This window comes from Danio rerio, chromosome 22, assembly GCF_049306965.1.
Source record: "Danio rerio strain Tuebingen ecotype United States chromosome 22, GRCz12tu, whole genome shotgun sequence".
Classification (NCBI taxonomy): Eukaryota; Metazoa; Chordata; class Actinopteri; order Cypriniformes; family Danionidae; genus Danio; species Danio rerio.
Window position 1 is genome coordinate 22,966,738 of NC_133197.1, and position 19,604 is coordinate 22,986,341.

General features: G+C 35.8%; 1 protein-coding gene across 1 annotated transcript in view; it reads right to left on the reverse strand.

Annotated features, from left to right (window-relative positions):
* The window catches only part of nek7 (NIMA-related kinase 7), a 124,021-nt gene that overhangs the window by 32,353 nt on the left and 72,064 nt on the right, over nucleotides 1–19,604 (reverse strand). The window contains 2 exon segments of the mRNA NM_001003617.1: nucleotides 3,556–3,650; nucleotides 16,034–16,141. Of these exon segments, the coding sequence (NP_001003617.1) occupies nucleotides 3,556–3,650; nucleotides 16,034–16,141 (203 nt within the window).

The window sequence follows — 19,604 nt, forward strand, 5'->3', positions numbered from 1 at the left end:
AGCAGATCAAAACATTATCTAACTGGTAAGCATACCTGCCAACACTCCTGTTTTATCCTGGGAGTATCCTGTATTTTAGACCAATCTCCTGTAACCATCGCGTTTTACATTATATATATATATATATATATATATATATATATATATATATATATATATATATATATATTATATTATATATATATATATATATATATATATATATATATATATATATATATATATTTATATATATATATATACATATATTTATTATTATCATTATTATTATTATTATTATTATTATTATTATTATTATTATATTATATAATTTACATCAAATCATACATTTTAATTCAAAATCTGAAACACTGGCCCAATCAGAAAAAAATCCTTAGCATTGAACCTTGATAAAGTAACAAATATAACATAAAAAATAAAAGCATAAAAAAAGTTAATTATTTTTTAATAAAACATAAATAAAATGTGGAAAAAAAACACAAAAAGCTAAAAAAAAAACAATTTTTAATTGATCTCCACAAAATAAAATAAATTAATTAAATTAATTTAGTTAGAGACAATTTTTCTTCAGCCATTCTTCTTTTAACATGCATACACATATTATCATATATGTATTTCAAATCTTAATTGTCATTTGATTTGTTAAATGAAAAAATACTCCACATCCTCATGATAAACTGAGAACTCAATTATAATAAAAGAAGATAAAAAAATAGCGCTTTACTGTAACATCACAGCGACTGCCGCCGGGTTTGCCGCTCATCAGATCTGTCACTCAAACAGATGTCAATTCATCACCTCCTGGCTCTCCACCCCCTCCAGGTCACGTGACCCGCTGGAAACGGGACAAGATGAAAGTCTCTGTGTACCAGGGGTGCGACAGCGCCGATCTGTTCGAGGCCAAGCCCAGACCTGGCTTTAACAGAAGCTTAAGAGATCACAACTGTTCCCCGTTTGCCTTCTCCCTACACTTGGCTGACCCATTGCCATCGCTACGCAGGGCAGACTGATCACACTGATGGGCCTGGTGCATTATGGGAGACTAATTAGTGCCAAGAAACAGTGTCTCCAAGCAGCGGTGAACTCAGATGGTTGTTTTTCAGCCCCAGGCACTTTGGGAGGTGTAGCTACTAGTAAGCTTCCCCCCAAAAAACAGGCAAAAAAGACGAAGTGGAGGAGAGAAAAAAAATACACTCAAGGGATTGAAGGGATAGAATGGGTACCGGACTAACAATGTATCCATTTCCACAGCGTGAGAGTGTGAATTTGCGCCTGCTTGCGTGTGTTTATACACCGGTTTTTGGTAGCCAGAGAGTCCCGTGGGATGAAGCATGGTGTCATTTACAGATTGCCGCTACCCATTGCAGGTGGCCACGTTCACCTGTTTATGAGGAAACCAGGGCCAAAAGCACACAAAATGGCCACTTTTGAACGGAGACGTGTTACATAAGAACTCAAACTATCTACTGCCTTAAAGCGATATTTCCAACCAAATGTCAATTCTGTCATCATTCTGAAAAACACTTTGAAATGTAAAAAATCTAAAAATGTAACTCACTCAACATTTACTTTAAGTTAGTGGATCTATTGTTCAAAATCAATGTTATGTGATTTATAATGTCTTTCAATACCTTTTTAAGACTTTTTAAAGATCTTCTCAGAATATTTTTAAGACCTCATCGCCACTTTAAGTTTTAATCAGTATCAAATCTTTAACTTAATAAACAGTTGTCAATAACCAGTTGTAGTTAAACAATTTTAGTTAAATACATCAATGGAGCACAACCATACAACAGAAGTCAGATAAGCTCAGACAAAAACAAAGCTCGAAAGAATAAATTACGTGATTGTTTTCAGGCACATGCTTATGCCGCTGTTTACCCTTGTCTTTCTCCAACCAGGAGTACGCAAACTTACATTTTCCCATTATGCCATCTGTTTCGCTCTATGGTTTAGGGCTAGGGGATTCAACGAATTCGAAATTCAGAACCTATAATCGATCTAATTTTCCCAGGTTGATTTTATCGATTATTGTGTGTGGAGTCACGGGACCCCTCACTATGTATAAGCTGCGGTCACAATGGACTTTTCTCCTCATAGTCTTGCATTTATTTGCACGCGAATGTGTCAGACCGGAAATGCAACCTCGTGTGACAAGTTTCGCAGTTCACTGCGTTGCAAAGTTTAAGCTTGGTGAACTCTGACCTGTGAAATCGCATCACTTGACTGCATGAGACCAATCGAGGATCAAAACAGAAATTTAAAACATGGACCAAGCGATCGCTTTTTTAAATGTCTAATCATCTTGTTTAAACCCGGCCCTTATCACAGCGCCGTATTACAGAATTTGCAAGACCAAACTCTAGTGTGACTGCAGCTTAAGGGTGATTATATCGAAAGCATGCGTATCACTCTGAAAAGACCAAAGCCTGTAGTTAATCACTGAAAATTTGTAACTCTTCTTGGTGCATTTATGACGACAAAAAGTAGCAACGTCTAATTTGTGATTGAATCATTCTTGAGTTATCATATTAATAATCAATGATTAATTCACAAATTGTCAGATTTGGTTGTCAACATCAACTTTGAATCAACGATCTAATTCCTGTTCACCCTAACATAAGCTTATTAATGAATAACAACTTCCTCAACGTCATTAAAAAAATTATTTAATGTTTTCAAAAGATTCGGAATGGAGTCAAATTTACCTTTTTAAGGTATTTTCTTAAACCCGACAGCCCCGGTTTACATTTACTTTTATATCACATTTCATTGCTTAAAAGGAGTTTGTACCTTTTGTGTCCCACACTCTCAGAAATAAAGGTACAGGAGCTGTCACTGTAGCAGTACCTTTTCAAAAGATACAAGATACAGATTTGTACCTCAAGGGTCCATAATAGTATATCAAAGGTCTTTTTTAGGTACATATGGGTACTAATATGCACCTTTTAGGTACCACTGTGGAATATTTGGGTACAAATATGTATCTTTTAAAAAGGTACTGCCACAGTGACAGCTCCTGTACCTTTATTTCTAAGAGTGCACAGACGACAGACACATTGGTTTAAAACCACCTGAAGGTAAATAAATGACAGAGTTTTCTTTTTTTTTTTAACCAACCTATATTTATGAGCTCCAAACGTTTAGCTCTACGCCCAAAAAAACCCTGCTGACCTTTTTGCAACTTCACTTTCAATTTAATCTGTGGACTAAAGAGAAAACTGCTGCTCTGAAACAAATGAATCCTAGTCTTCTACATCAAGCAGCGTACGCTATTAAACCCTAATCAAAGCAGTCGGTATCATTTAGCAGCAAGAGCCGGACATGTTATTTAAAACACATGTAAATGTCATTCAAATTTCCTCATCGGCTTGGGAACATACTCCAGGTATCCTACCTTGGAGAATAAAACCAAATTGTAATTTCGCCCCGGCAGACCGCGAGGTGTAGGATTGCGTCTCTCAAAAGGAGACAGAAGCTTGGGAAGAGTTTGGGAGGGCTGGGGTGTATAAATGGCAGAGGGAGGGAGTGATGGGATGGGTTTCTATACCTTACCTCATAGAGCAGGCAGCCTAGCGACCAGATGTCAGATTTGAAGTTATATCCGTTTTCGTGTATTCGCTCGGGAGACATGTAATATGGGGTGCCCACTGGAACAGAAAAAAAAGACAGATAGAGACAGACAGAGAGAGAGAGAGAGAGAGAGAGAGAGAGAGAGAGTTAGACTGTCTGGTTTGCAATGCGAGGAGTTCATCCATGGATGCTTCATTGACAAAGGTTTCAGACTGAGGAGTTTTAGACTAAAGAGAGGTTACTAACAACAAACGCAGCCATGCGTGTGTACAGTGTGGGGGAAACGCACAACAGTTTGTACATGAATGTCGAAAAAGTTTTTGGATTTATTTTAAGAAATTTTGAAATATTAAATCTGAAAGTATTTACATTCAGAGGTATTTATAATGTTGAGAAAATTATAATTACATTTTTATTATTGCTCTTTCTTTAACTTTCTATTATGCATTGAACAGTCTTAAGGGAAAAGAACTCAAGGTTTCCACATTGTTTTCAATAAGAAATGTTTCTTGATCATCAAATCAACTTATCAGAATGATTTCTGAAGGAGCATTATACGCTGGGAATAATCGCTGATGAAAATTCAACATTAAATTATGAGTGTAAGTAACCATTTTAAAAATCCTGAAATGGATAACAGTTATTTAAACAGCAATAATAATATTACAGAGTTCGTATTTGTAAACTTTTTAACAGTAATATACAGTTGAAGTTAGAATTATTAGCCCCCCTGTTTATTTATTTCCCAAATGTCTGTTTAATGGAGAGAAGATTTTTTTCAACACAATTCTAAACATAATAGTTTTAATAACTCATTTATAATCACTGATTTATTTTATCTTTGCCATGATGACAGTAAATAATATTTTACTAGATGTTTTTTCAAGACTCTTCTATACAGCTTAAAGTGACATTTAAAGGCTTAACTATAACTAGATAGGATAGGGTAATCAGGTAAGTTATTGTATAATGATGGCTCGTTCTATCGAACAAAAATAAAAGCTTAAAGGGGCTAATAATTTTGACCTTTAAATGATTTTTAAAACATTAATAAATGCTTTTATTCTAGCCGAAATAAAACAAATAAGACTTTCTCTAGAAGAGAAAATATTATCAGTTATACTGTGAAAATTTCCTTGCTCTGTTAAACATCATTTGGGAAAATAAAAAAATCAAAAATCAAAGGGGGGCTAATAATTCTGACTTTAACTTTATTACGAGACTAAAAATATGCAATAAAACAACAACTTTAAGGAATCGCAGAATATGGAATCACTGAAATGGATACCAGATATTAAAAATTTCAATAATAATATTTCATTGTACTGCATTTGTAAAAGACTCATAAAATCCTCACAACCCAAATGTTTTAACAGTAATATATATTAACAGTAAAAGTTGTCAATAAAACATTAACTTTTGAATGACATCACAAAATATCAGGGCTTGGATTTAGCAACTGTATGATTGAATAAACATTCATAGACTATAAATATCAAAAGGCAAAACATTTCAATAAGCTAATAAATAAAATACTGTTTAACATTATACATTAACATAAAAAAACATAATATTAAAGGTCCCATAAAATTAAACAAATTTTTTTTAGATGTTAGTACCTGTTTTAAGGATATCTTTAAGCTAGTGTGCTCCAAAACGATGACAAGATTCACATTTAGAAGATATAAAACTGATACAAATATTTAAAGCATGTAGTTTGTCACTTCCACCTAATTGATCAATGTTTTTTTACGTCATCTCAGTACGTCAGTCGTCATCTCATACTTCAATTTCTCATCAAATCACGACCAATCAAAGGCTCTCTAGTATCTGACATGCTCCGCCCCTTCAAGACACTTCACATTTGATCACTTTATCTCAACTACTCAACTAATTACTGGCAGAGCCGTGATAAAGCAAAACGCTATTGGCTGTTTGTTTGTTTTTGTTTTTTTTAAAGGGGAGGATCTCCATTATGTCCCACCCTTTCTTCGGTTGAGAACAGTCAAACATTGAATAAAATAATCCACATTTTTACAACTTCTTCACTGAACTTTAAGAACTCCTTTTAAAAACGACTAAAAATGCTGTATTTTGCACGCCAGGCCAGTAGGTGGTGATGTCACTTTGTAGCAAACACTAAACGTCTACAGGCACATGGTCCTGTAGTTCACTATTGTCGTTTTGGTTGTCAAGTGCTCCGACATGACAATAGACTAAGCATGTAAAGCACATGTAAATGAGGTAAACTTTTTCACAAAATCCTGAAACAATATTAGTATAATGTGCCATTTGTAATGCTTTAGGACCCCAAAATACCAATGGTATTTAACTGAGCAGTCACAAAAATAATAACAATAAAAATAAATGATAAATAAAAGATTTTTGATACTTTTCAATCCTATGATTTCACAAAAACCCAAATGAGAAAAAGAGAAGCGTCTTTTTGTTTGAGTTTAGTTTCAGAATAACAATGCTACTGCTACTTAATTTACTTCAATAAACCAAACATTTAGATGCATTAGATATCTAAAATACAAGAAAACAATGATGATTCCTTGGATTTACTAAATAAAGAGAGGTTGTAAAAAATGTATTTGGGCTGAATTTAAACAAACTATTTTCGTTGAACATTACTCAATTTAATTTGTTTGTTTAAATTCAACATATAAATTGTTTGCAACAATTCTGCAGACATCTTTTTTTTGTTGTTGTTGTAAAAGATGGTGTGAGGTTGAGTTGGCGAGTTGCGCACCATGTGACCTGCAGTTTGGCAGTATTTCCGGTTACGACCGAACGAGACGTGGTGAATACGAACTAGAGGTCTGCATTCCCGCTGCTGTACCGCAGGAGCCGACCAGATTTCTTGCGGTGCGGGAATGGATTTCCGAATAAAGCGCGGGAGCGTTCGGTAACTCTGGTGTAATTTGAAAGGGAGTGGGCATGCGGTCTAACAATATCGCTCTCGAGCAAGCACGCGCGTGGATGGTGTGTGTGTGTGTGTGTGTGTGTGTGTGTGTGTGTGTGTGTGTGTGTGTGTGTGTGTGTGTGTGTGTGTGTGTGTGTGTGTGTGTGTGTGTGTGTGTGTGTGTGTGTGTTTGTTTGTTTGTTTGTTTGTTTGTTTGTTTGTTTGTTTGTGTGTGTGTGTTTGTGTGTTTGTGTGTGTGTGTGTGTGTGTGCGTGTGTTCAGTTAAGAATGGTTTAGGCACAAGCCAACAGTTTAGTGACGCCATCTGAGTCGTACGTCAATTATTATTATTTTTTTTACAATGCAAGGTATTACCGGATACCGGATTAAAATAGGGATGTCGTTTGACGGTATCGAAATTTAGATACCACCCAGGCCTACAATGAACTGACAATTATATAAAGCCACATTAAATTTTGATGTAACACTAAGACGATCTATGAGAGAGAGAAAAAATATCCTGTGCAATATGGGAACAGTAATGGCTAGACGTTCAGATTATGAGCTGTAGAACAACTTTTACAGATAGAGGCAAGAGTGCTGTGAATGTTCATGAATGCATGTAGGTGGGTGGTTTCTAGAGCTGCTTTCAGTCTGCATGTATGTGTATTCGGGGAATGAAAATCTCAGCTTACATGCGCAGAGATTTAAAGTCTCGCATTCACCTCTCATTACAAAACAACCTCAATGATTTACAACAGGAGCCATTCAGCATGGCCGAATGAAACTTTTATCACTCCACTCTTGTCTCCAACTCCTGTACATTGGATTTTCTTTGAAATGGGATAAAACCAAAACAGCCACGGTTATAAATCCATCCATACAGTGTCGTTCAACCAATCTGATGACTACAATGGTGTAATTGTTAATGCGTGACAGCCAACCTCCAATATATACTCGTTTGTTTACCTATAAACTCTCCTATAAAGTTAATTAACTTATTTTAATATTCAAAATTTAGCCAATAGAATAAAGTGTGGGCGGGGCCATCTGTGTGCTCGACCGATGGAGGACATGTGGAAATGTTTTGGCAACCTGCATAGGTAAACACCGATTACATGCCATGATGTCGCACATGTTGGAAGGCATTGAGAATCGCACCGTGACAGACGTGAGACTGAGCAAAGCGTCAGGTCACTTAGTCTGTGGCCCTGCAAAGAATTGTGGGTAATTGGCAGTGACTAATAGCCATCAGGCAGAAGAGCGGGACCCAAGAGGCCAGTCAAACTCCCCACGCTGTACTCCCTGAAGCCGTGACAAGCTCCTTACTGCTCAGCGACTGTGGCCAACCAGCCAGCCACCGTGAAAGATTGATGATGAAAAGAGGGAGGGGAAAAAAGGAAAAAAAAATAACAGAGTAAAAAAAACATTCTGACAAATGCTCGCAGTTTACAAAAGTTTAGCCCTGGCACAAACAGCTCAGATCTGACAAAGCGTTAAGAAGTCTCAGGTGGCGAGAACAAGAGCCAAAGCGAAACGTCTCAACATCGAACGGCATCGGTATGGTTGGGCGGGTGGAGGGGCTGAGGTTGAAACACTTGCTGGGAAAAACACAAGCAAAAAAAAAGGCATGGCCCTTCCCTCCTACTGTCTCACCCTATGATGCAATCAGAGTGTCAAACCGTCCTACGTTAAAAGAATTTACTATCAGAGGAAAGCCACACAGTAACAGTTGGGCTGAGAAATCTGTCTGGTCAGTATTATTTATGTCATCAGGCATTTATAACTAAGGGGTAACTAGATGAATTAAATGACATAAAATGGATGAAATAATCTCAACTGCCTATAGTGATTTTGGGTAACTATATTTACCTGTACAATTTAAAACTACATTTACCTGTATCAATAAATTATTTGCTTTTGAAGATTAAGTAAATGTCATATCAGAGCATAGCTAATTAAAACGTTAACTTTACAAGATACTATACTACATTGGCATGTACACTTAAACATAGAACCAATGTATGCACTTTTATTATATATTAAAAAGCCACACACGTAAATATAAATATCCTCCAAATATATCTGCAAAGCTGCAATGACTTTCTGTGCCATTTGAGTTACTGACCCATCTGCTACTAGTCAACAACACAAATCGCCCCGCCCCCAAATTCATGTTATTGGTAAAGCCAGTGCAGAGAATGCCAATGTTTTAAAAACATCACTTTGATCAATTGGGATGATTTTGTAGAGGATTGAATCTGGATTAAATAGCATTTAAAAAATGACAAGCATTGTTAAGCACAACAGACAAAAGACAATCATTTATTATTTTCTGGAGAGTCAAAAATTATTCAAAAGCAGAAACTAAATAATCACTGTATTAAACTACTACTACTACTACTACTACTACTACTAATAATAATAATAATAATAATAATAACAACAATAATATAAATAATAACACGATCTGGGCTGATAAATGATATTATAATGAATTGCGATAAAATATGTCAAAAACAATGATAATGACAACAAAGCTCTGGACATTTTTACTCTAAAATGATCTAAGAGACAATCACACAACAGAAATGTTCAACTTTGGGAATGTAAAAGGGTGTTGATATTGAATTTTCGGCCACTAAGATGTAGAGATTCGAGATGTTTTGAATTTTTGACATTTACCGAATTCAATACAATCGAAATGTATTAAATTTCGGCCACCGAGATGTAGAGATTAGAGATGCATCAAATTTTCAAGATCTTTAGCCACCAAAAATTGTGTCCGAAAACATGTTATGCCATTTAATGGACCCCCTAATTTTTGTGGCTTCAGTGATCGTTAGGGTACTCTTTTGGTGGCTTTTAAATCTGGAAATTTGTATCAAAATATATACCTTTATTATTCGATATGGAAAATAATTATCGAGATAGAATTTTTGCCATATCGCCCAGCCCTAATTAACACTGTATCATTTGAACTGAGCAAGTAATTATATAATGTTTAATTAATCATTAAGCTACAAGCGTTTAATTTATTGTGCCCAAATGGCTCAGGTTTGCTTCAAATTCTTACAGTCTTACAGCCTTAAAAACACAGGCAAATAATAAACTTTCACTCTAAAGTTCAAATTTGAAATTATTCCATTACATTGTAACTAATGTCTAGTCAACTACAATCCGAACTACATTGCAAATGCCTGTGATGTGACTATTGCAGAATCTGACCCCCTTCATCATGTATATGTTCAACCAAAATAAAAGTTTTAATTGGTCGAAGTTGTGCCATTTCAACGGAGTGCCTCAAAATCTATCATTAGAAACTTGAAAGAGATCATCCCCTTTCATGCTAATAGTTTCATAAAAGCTTGCGCTACAGAGCAACTACTCCGGCAGCACGTCAAATTAAGAGTGCATTATTTATTCATGCAAATAAATCAGAAGTCGTTGTGGGACTCATTCCCATTATTATGAATTGTTATGAAATTATGATGCATTTTTTTCTTCTTGAGAAACGTTCAGAAAGAAGAGATTACTGCAGGCTCTCAATGGTACGCTAATTACGTGGAAATCCACAAACACGCTTAATTACAAAAGAAGACGAGTAAACTGCGAAGTGAGGGATTAAAAGAAAAACCCTGTTTGGTCCTGTTAACTCCTCAGACCTCTGATTCACAACGGCTCTGCCGTCACCTCAAAACCCTTGAATGAGATGCTAGCACGTAATTAGCACCACTCTCTGCGTTGATTGCAGAATACGAGGGTTTCGGGATTAGCTCACTTTCCTAATTTTAATTATCCATTACATTGTTATTTCTTTCCCTGACTTTCTTTTGTTCCAACTTCCCCTCAGAAAGCTGCTCTTTCAGTTTGCCACCCTGCTTAATTTAAAGGCTAGGAAGCCTCTGGCGGGAACCGTAAAGAAGAGCTATCTTTCCTTTTCTTTCAGTCTTGCGCTTTGTTTGTATCTGTGGGCTGCAGAGCCACTCGGAGACGGAGTTAAAAGGCTAGGGCTCGGCTTCTTAAGAGAAGAATTGACAGCCGTGGAACGGCACTTCCCAGACCTCCATCCAACGTGCATCCCAGAGTTCTACCGTGGTGGTTTGTCTCATTACAGGATGAACTGTCAACCCCCAAACCGTACCGAAGCAACCCTGCACCCTCCACCCTAAACCGCCCCCATGCAGAGTGAGAAACGTAGAGGGGGAGAGGTGGAGCGATTGCGAGGAGCCAGAATAGAAGGAGAACGGGGAAGCTTTGGTCTGCCCGCCCTGAGGGAGACACAGATCGAAGGTCTCTTTGCCCATGGGTGAATTTAACCTGCCATGTAGACACTCATGAATTTCATACCCTGCCACGGCTCAACCTTCAGCCTTCGTATGGAGAGCCCGAGCCAACGGGACAGGTGACAGAGAACCAACCGCAGGAGACTATCTCCTGCAAACACACACACACACACACATATACACGTGTGCTGTACCTACCTGGGCATCTTTATGCTCGTTTGTACATTCCTACTGTCAATACTAAAACATCCCGAGAGAAGAATTCCAGGCGCTCAGATAAATAAGCAGGCAGGAAAGTAGCTAGCTAGATAACTCTACAAAAGACAAGTGCGACTGTGGTGGTATGATTCGCCGATGCATTAACGGTTATAAATCATGTTGGGGTCCTAAAAAAGCCTTGTTAGGGATCCCTAACATGGCAGTCTGTAAATGATACCGTGTGGCAGCGGCCCCAGGAGCAGGTGCGAATGGATGATGTGGATCCACCGGCTCCTCCATTCCCCAGGTGACGCAGGCACCATTAAGACATGATTAAGGACAGCCCTGATTAAGCCCTTGCGGAGACTGTAGCTCATCCTGGAGGAGCCGGACTTCAGAACAAGAAGTATCCTGTAGAGGGCGCTGTGAGTTCAGGCTTTTAGCATGCATGTGTTTCCTGACTCACAGTGGCTGTTTGCAGTCGAGGTGAACGCTGGAAGCTTGCAATGTAAGGCACGCTGTGAACCTGAGGTTATTTCTAGACACTTGCAAAACATCATCTGTGTTTTTTCTTATTTGCACCGACATCATACTCATCATCGCGCTGACATAAAACATAATTCTATACTCCTACACACGGAGACTTATTTTACATATGTGTATTGCATTTATATTCCGTTTATGAATACAAGACAATAGGTAAATCTATTCTTGTGTGCTAATTGTGCAGTGTTTACTGTAACCTGTCAGCAACAGCCTAATAATTGCAGATGCAGACACTTAATTGGATCAAAATTATCATATTAATGCTGCAATGCATTTGCACAATCAATAATGAAAATATGAGTTTAACATGGCTGAACTAAATTGACCAGTTTTTGCTCAAACAGGTCTCTGTAATATTTTTAAAACTAGATATAGCTTAAGTTCTATTTGGTTAGATAACTGACAAATGGCCAATATTAATATTATTACATTCAGTCAGTTGAGTGAATATCCAGCATAAAAGTGTCTTAGAAAGTTAGTATGGTTTAATAAAATGTGTTCAACTAAAATGAGATATTAACTGAAATAAAAGGCAAATAATTATTTAAAATCAGGTTTAAATTTTAATTAATCATACTTTTATCTCATTAATATGCAAAAAAAATTAATTAATGGTATGAAATGACATATTTATTTTGATATTTAAGTGTGCTTGAAGATTTCAATGATTAGAATTTACAAAATAATTGAAGTGAATTAATATAAACTATAAGAGTTAGCGTAAATGATGCAAGTAAGCATAAATTATACTAAAGGTAATTTAAATGTAAATAAATAAGGTGATCATCATTATGTTTTCTCATAGGGATTAAGCATGAGCCGGTATAGGATTCTGATGGTATGATAACCTTTGATAAAAAAATATATATATATTTCACAGTATTGTGATTACTGATCCAAATTAGTTTTTTTTTTAAATGTCTGGTTAAAAAAATATATAAAAAAAAAAACTTTTCCCCCATTGAACACAATATATTTTATTTTAAGAAACATTTAAAATATTTTGGACCAGTAGCTCTTGATGTGAAAGTTTCTTTTCTGCCGGAGATATTGTTCCCCTAAAAACTAAATTAAATTGTTATGAAAAACAAGTAAAAAAATAATTAACAAAAAAAAAAAAAACCTACATATACCTTTGGTACAGTATATTAGAAAAAATTTTATGGTTTTAAAACTTTGACTTTTCTAAACTGCGATAAACCTTGAAACCGGTTATAATCTTATGCCATACAGGGATGTAACGATTCACTGTGAGTCGGTTGAAAATCGATTCAAATATGTGACAATTTAAATCGGTAGAAATGTTGAATAAATCGTGATACTTTTTTTTTTTTAACAGAGGGGGTGCTGTTTACAGGCGCAAGCTCACTTTACCTGCATATCAGCAGCAAACAAGACGTGGGGCGGCAGGGTAAAATGACAGTGGTAAAGTGCGCCAGACAAAACACAAAAGCTGCGTCCCAAATCGCATACTTACGCACTATTTTACGCCATTTTTTAGTATAAATAGTGTAAGTAGTGTGTTCACACTGAAAACTCTAAAATTAATGAGTGCACTTAAATTAACCGGATGATGCACTCATTCAGCCGGTAAAATGAAGTGTGGAATGAAGGACACGCACTCAACCACCGCAGGTTTGCTTACATGGCGGAACCGGTGGAGCTATCGGGCGCACATGTTGGATAACTTTATTTATTTAGTTAATAGAAAGCAAAAGTGAAAGCAAAATTCTCCCGATGGTGAATGCGGTTATACTCACGGCAGGTATTATTTGATATTTTGGTCGTTTATTTCACTGATTTGGCAATCGTCAAACGTCATTAGGGAAATGATTTGAATTTCTGCTTAGTAAAAAAACATTAGTGTGCCATTTGGGACAACATTACATATACTATCCTGTTGAGTGTGTAAGTGCATAAGTGCATAAAGCATGAGTGCATAATGTATAGTGTGCCATTTGAGACACAGCTACTACAGACAGTACTTCTGACAGTAGTTTTTCACTGTGCTGCATCATATTTGTTGTTCTGTTGTGCAAATATTGCGAAAAGATGTTTATTTGCACTAACAGAACAACAAATATGATGCAGCACAGTAAAAAAAAAACTACTGTCACAGACATCTATACGCAAAAAAAAAAAAAAAAAAACGATAAATAAGCCAAACCATTGCTCAGATGAGTGCTATGGAGATCACAAGGTGCATCAGTGTTTTCATTGCTAAAGTGTTAAGATGGTTTCAGACTGAAAGAGAAAGTTGTTCTGCAACAAAACCAGGTATTAGATTATTTTGACCCTCTCCTTTTCAAATTTATTTATATATATTTAATTTATATTTAGTTTATGCATACTTTAATAACTTGCTTATTATTGAACATTAGATTATCTCTTCTTAAGTGCATCACATTGATACTTATACTAATTAGTTATACAAGTAATATTCATTATTTACCTTCATAGTCATGTTCCACTCCTGTCTCTGTCCTACTATATAATTAGTCAGTTTATAATCAGTATTTTATGCCAATGGCCAGTCTCCTGAATCAGAGGGTCTATTGACCACCTCTGTACACACTGCTCTCTGGTTTAGGAAAGGCTTCATTCTCCACATCAGCCATCTCAGTCCCAAGTGAAAGAGTTTTCAGCAGAGGACATTGTAAATGTGCAAAGATCTAACATGGATATGATGATATTTCTTTTAAAATATGTCAACTGCCAGCACAATCACAGTTTTAGTATAATAAGTTTTCTTTAATTTGTGTTTTTTTTTTTAAATAGCAATTTAGTTATACTGAAATATTTAAGTATTTAAGAAAAAAAATGTAATTAATTTAAAATAATTAAGTTTAAAAAATCATGACTAAATCATGATTTGTAAGATTAGTATCGTGAATCGTATCGAAACGGAAGTCAGGTTAATCGTTACATCCCTATTCCCCTATATTCATTCTTGCTCCAAATATGAACAATAAAACGGATGCTTAATATCTTTAATACTAGATATTAATACTTAATATATAATATATTAATAATATGTTAATACTTTAACTGATTTCACTATTAAACAAGCTTTAATTCGTCAAGGTGAATTAATCGCAGACTTCAACACTAAACTTCTGCACGGAACAAAACTACTACAACTAAAAGTTATGCCAACTCTGCGCTAGTTTAAAGTTCCAAGCTTTAAACTAATAAAGGCTTTATTAAAGGTGATTTTAACTATGGCTAAGGGCTGTTCAAATATCCCTTCATTTGCAGTCACAAATTCGTCATTTGCATGCATATTGGCAGTGCATGCGCATTTTAACAGCGACAGGAACATGGAGTGCGAGCAGCACGATTAGCTCATGCTTTCCAAACATACCAAGTTGAAACAATGGCGTGAACGCACCGCAAGTCACAAGACAAGAACTGACCGGTATGAAAAATGAAAACTAAATTTTTTTTCGAAAATTACATTTTTTAATATATCTGAACAAAAGTGCCTTTTAGACAGAGGTTTAGCAGCCTTTGACATGATTTTTTCTCTTCAAAAGGGAAATACTTTGCTAATATGATGCTTAGATACATTTTATTTATTTATTTATTTATTTATTTATTCTTATTTATTCTTATTTATTCTTATTTATTCTTATTTATTCTTATTTATTCATTCTTATTTGTTTATTTATTATTGTTTATTTATTTTTTTCAGTGTAAAATAATTACTTATGTTTAAATGGCAAGAGAAATGGACTGTTGTTTATTTTTTATTCTTGTTTTGTGCTGTATTAATTAGTCATTGAGTAGCAATAAATAACAGATTAAAAGATAAGGAGTTATCATGCGATTTGATAAACTAGTAGTGTTTTAAAATTAATGAATGCATAATAACCGTGATCACCGTGAACCCGTGATTATTCCTCAGACTATAATCCTACACCCAAAATCTAAAATCGTTGCATCTTTAGTCCATCCTAATGTCTAATATAAAAGTGTATCAGCAAAGTGATTTAAGGATTCTCAATACTGAAATGTCACAAAAAGTCTGAGCATGATGTGAAAAAGAGTAACAATTCAAACATCTATAAAGCAGAAAACAAGCTGTTAACAAATTTGTATACTTCTAAAATGAGGATTTTAAACAACGGGTCATCTTGAATATAAGCTGTGGTAAAACCAGCACCTCCTCGGGCAACAGTGAGAAAAAGTTGCTCTGTCACCATAGGGTGCTCTAGCCTAGCATCGCTACCCCTTCAAGATCCCGTTCACATCCAGACATCATGTGTGCGCATGAGGGGTCATGGGGTCGAGGCAACAGGAAAGGCTAAACTGCTCAATGAAATGGATACAGTGGCTGGCACGCTTTGCTCTGAACTGGCCCCAGGGGCCGTCGGGAAGGCGCTTTTTTATAAAGGACACACGGTTCTGCTAGCAGCCAGTCCTAATGAAACACATCCGGGCCCTACTGAGTAATTAAAGGCTCTTTCCGCTGCACTCAGAAAAGAAACAGGCAAGTAGGTGTGGAGGGAGGAGAGCTCACCTAGAGAATGAGCCGCGGTTGTTTTGGAGCTGAAGAAGCGTCCCAAGCCCAGGTCGCCCAGTTTTACCACTCCAGTGGCTGTGATGAAGACGTTGGCGGGTTTGATGTCTGTGGAGAGAGACAATGCGAGTTTTAGTGATCGTTCAGCAGAGCAACATAGGAGCTTCTGTGGGCTTCACATTTTCTGCACTTTTTTTTTTTTTTTCGAAGGGGTGGTGCAGTCTGCTGAACGAAAATACGGTGAGATGACAGTTAACACTGAGCTGGCTGTATTATTCTTTAACTTGTGTATAAAAACTTGATCACATTTGGGAAAAATAAAAAGTAGAACAGGGCTCAACAATCAGGAATTTTCAACTTTTTTAAAACAGCCCCGATATTTTAATCAGTAAATGGTGTAATATTTAATTTCACAAAATTTTTCAACAAGTTTATACCAGTAGCCTTGCAATTAGCATGCTTACAGTTGAAGTTAACATTATTAGCACTTTTGAATTTTGTTTTATATTTAAATATTTCCCAAATTATTTTTAATAGAGCAAGGAATTTTTACAGTATTTTCTGCTATATTTTTTTCTTCTGGAGAAAGTCATTTTATTTTATTTTGGCTAGATTAAAAGCAGGTTTTAATTTTTGTGAATCAATTTTAAGATTAATATTATTAGCCCCCTTTTTTCAATTGTGTATGGAACAAATCAATCTCATAGAAACTAACTAACCTAACTAACTAACCTAATTAACCTAGTTAATCCTTCAAATGTCACTTTTCAAGCAGAATTATCTCAATGCTAGTGTATCCTAAAGTCTAATATCAAAGTGTATCAGAAAAGTGAAAAATTATCTAAAAATTCTCAACACTGAAATGTCACTAAAAGTCTGAGCATGATGTCGAAGAGTAACTAATTTAGTTACTAAAGGCTAAAGTTGCTAAGAGTAACTACTTTACCTGTATATAAAAACACCATCAAATTAGGCAAAGTCAGAGAATAATACAGCCAGCTCAATGTTAACTGTCATTTCACCATATTTTCATACAGCAGCTCTTAGAGTAGAATATTAGGTACTGTAATCATGGAAAAAATACAAGAAATTAGTCATTAGAAAATATTTAATAAAACTATTATGATTGGAAATGTGATGCAGGGGGGCTAATAATTTAGGAGGGCTAATTATTTTGACTTCAACTGTATAGCACTATGGTACTTGCACCAACTCTACTTTAAATTCAATTCATGTTTATTTCTATTCTGCTTTTACAATGTAACTTGTGTCAAAGCAGTTTAAAATAGAAGTTCCAGTAAATTGAAACTGTGTCAGTCCAGTTTTCAGAGTTGATCAGAGTTGATTTAAATCCAAGCTTAAGGTGCTATACGTATGTATATTACACACACAAACAAAATCCAATTTGTCTGCTTTAATGTTCCAAACCAGTTTTGTAAACATAAAATGTGAAAACGTATATACACACGCACACACATGTAAAAATGAAACACTTATGTTGTTGATCAATAGGTAAAACCTAGAGGTTTGAAGGATAGTGGCCAAATATAAAATATTACACTTATTACATGTTATAAGTTTGTTTTTACATTTTCATTTTGTGCTTTTAAAGTAAACTGATCAGCTAGATCAGGGGGTGCGGGTGTAGGGGAGCATATCTGCATTAAATATAATTTAAAAAATGACAAGCAAAGCTAAGTACAACAGACAAAAGTTGCAAATAAACAATCACTTATTATTTTCTAGGGATTCAAACTGTATTTAGCAGAAACTAAGTAATCACATAATAATAATAATAATAATAATAATAATAATAATAATAATAATAATAATAATAATAATAATAATAATAATAATAATAATAATAATAATAATAATAATAACACTGTATTGTTTTAATTGAGTAAGTAATTATATAATTTTCAATTAATCATTAAGTTTGCTTCAAATTCTTACAGTCAGGGCTTAAAAACACAGGCAAATAATAAACTTTTACTATAAAATTCAAATTTGAAATTATTCCACTATGTTGTACCTCTAATGTCCAGTCAACTATAATCCTAGCTACTTGCAGAAGCCTGCGATGTGACTATTGCGATATCGATGCTGAAAGGGTATATTGTGCAGCCCTAAGGCTTACGCTCGATTCACACAGGGCTTCAGCGTCAACGCTTGACTGAGAGGATGTCTGAAGTTGGAGCTCACGTGATCGCCATAGCAGCAAAAGCCAATGAAATTAGTCAGCAATCAGCTACTGTCTTGAGTTGGTGTATTTGCATAAAGCGATCTGATTGCCTGACGCCTCCGTTGATGCTTGTAAAGTTGAAAAATTCCCAACTTCTGCAGCAAACAGCGCCACTGAAACAGCGCCGATAGACCCACACTTCAGTTTGGAGACGCTTGACGTCACAAATTGAAAGTAATTGGGAAGTGTTGATGCTGACGCCCCGTGTGAATGGACCGTTACTGTTGGCTTTTCTTGCAGTTTCAATAAAACTTCATTTATGTTAGCCAACTAGCTAACAATATATTGCAACACACACACACACACACACACACACACACACACACACACACACACACAAACACACGAACAAACATACACAATCAAACATTTAGGTTTATAAGGCATAAAAAAACAAGATTAACAAATTAACCAATTACACTTTTTTTGTGTATTATTGAGGCCTGAACAAACAGACAAAGGTCAAGTTTAAGCAATTTTACACCCACTAAACTTTCTGTGGAAATAGACTGTGTGTACTTGTTGATCAGATTAAACCAGAATCACACCTGTGTCAAATGAAAAAAATCTCATTCAAACAAAAAAAAAATCAAAACCAACATGTTAGAAAAGATCTTAGAAAGGTCAACAGAAAGGTTAGCATTAGCGAGGTCTTGCACATCACCTTGGCTCAAACGACTTTCAGGACACGATGGGTCTGGAAGCACGTGCTCATGTTTGATGTCGGACACTTCTGGACATGAACTTTACCGACATAGATACAGGCCAGGCACTTAAGAAGAACAAGATCTGATCCAGACTGCCGCTGGCATGAAAACACCCACAGCACGGGTTTACAATCAACCAGGGAAACAACCTGAATGTAAGCCGTGGCCTGCAGTAACCTTCACCAATCCTGCTAATACACTCGCTCAGGTTTTGTGTGTTACAATACTTGGACAAGAGTTGCATAAATGCATGGGAACTGGGGAAGACAGTCTCGGGTCACACTGGACAGTTGCGTCATCTTGGTTGTTTTCAAATGGCAAAAGGGTGATGCAATGCGCACCGCAGTGTGTCTGGTCAATCTTGTGCATAGCAAAGACCTTAGAGTCTAGTCTCAGAGCTGATGAGAAGCAGATGAGAAGTGGAGCAAGTTTTGTTTGTTCTTTTTGTAACATGCAATATAACACAAGGATGATGTAGTGGGGGGTCAACACAGTCCCAATTAGGGACAGACCACAATGGTCTATCACTTATCCAACAAATGACTATTCAATTAGCTGGTGGCAAGTTTATATATGTGGGAAAAGGTGGGGGGGGTTATTGATAGTCATGTGTCATATG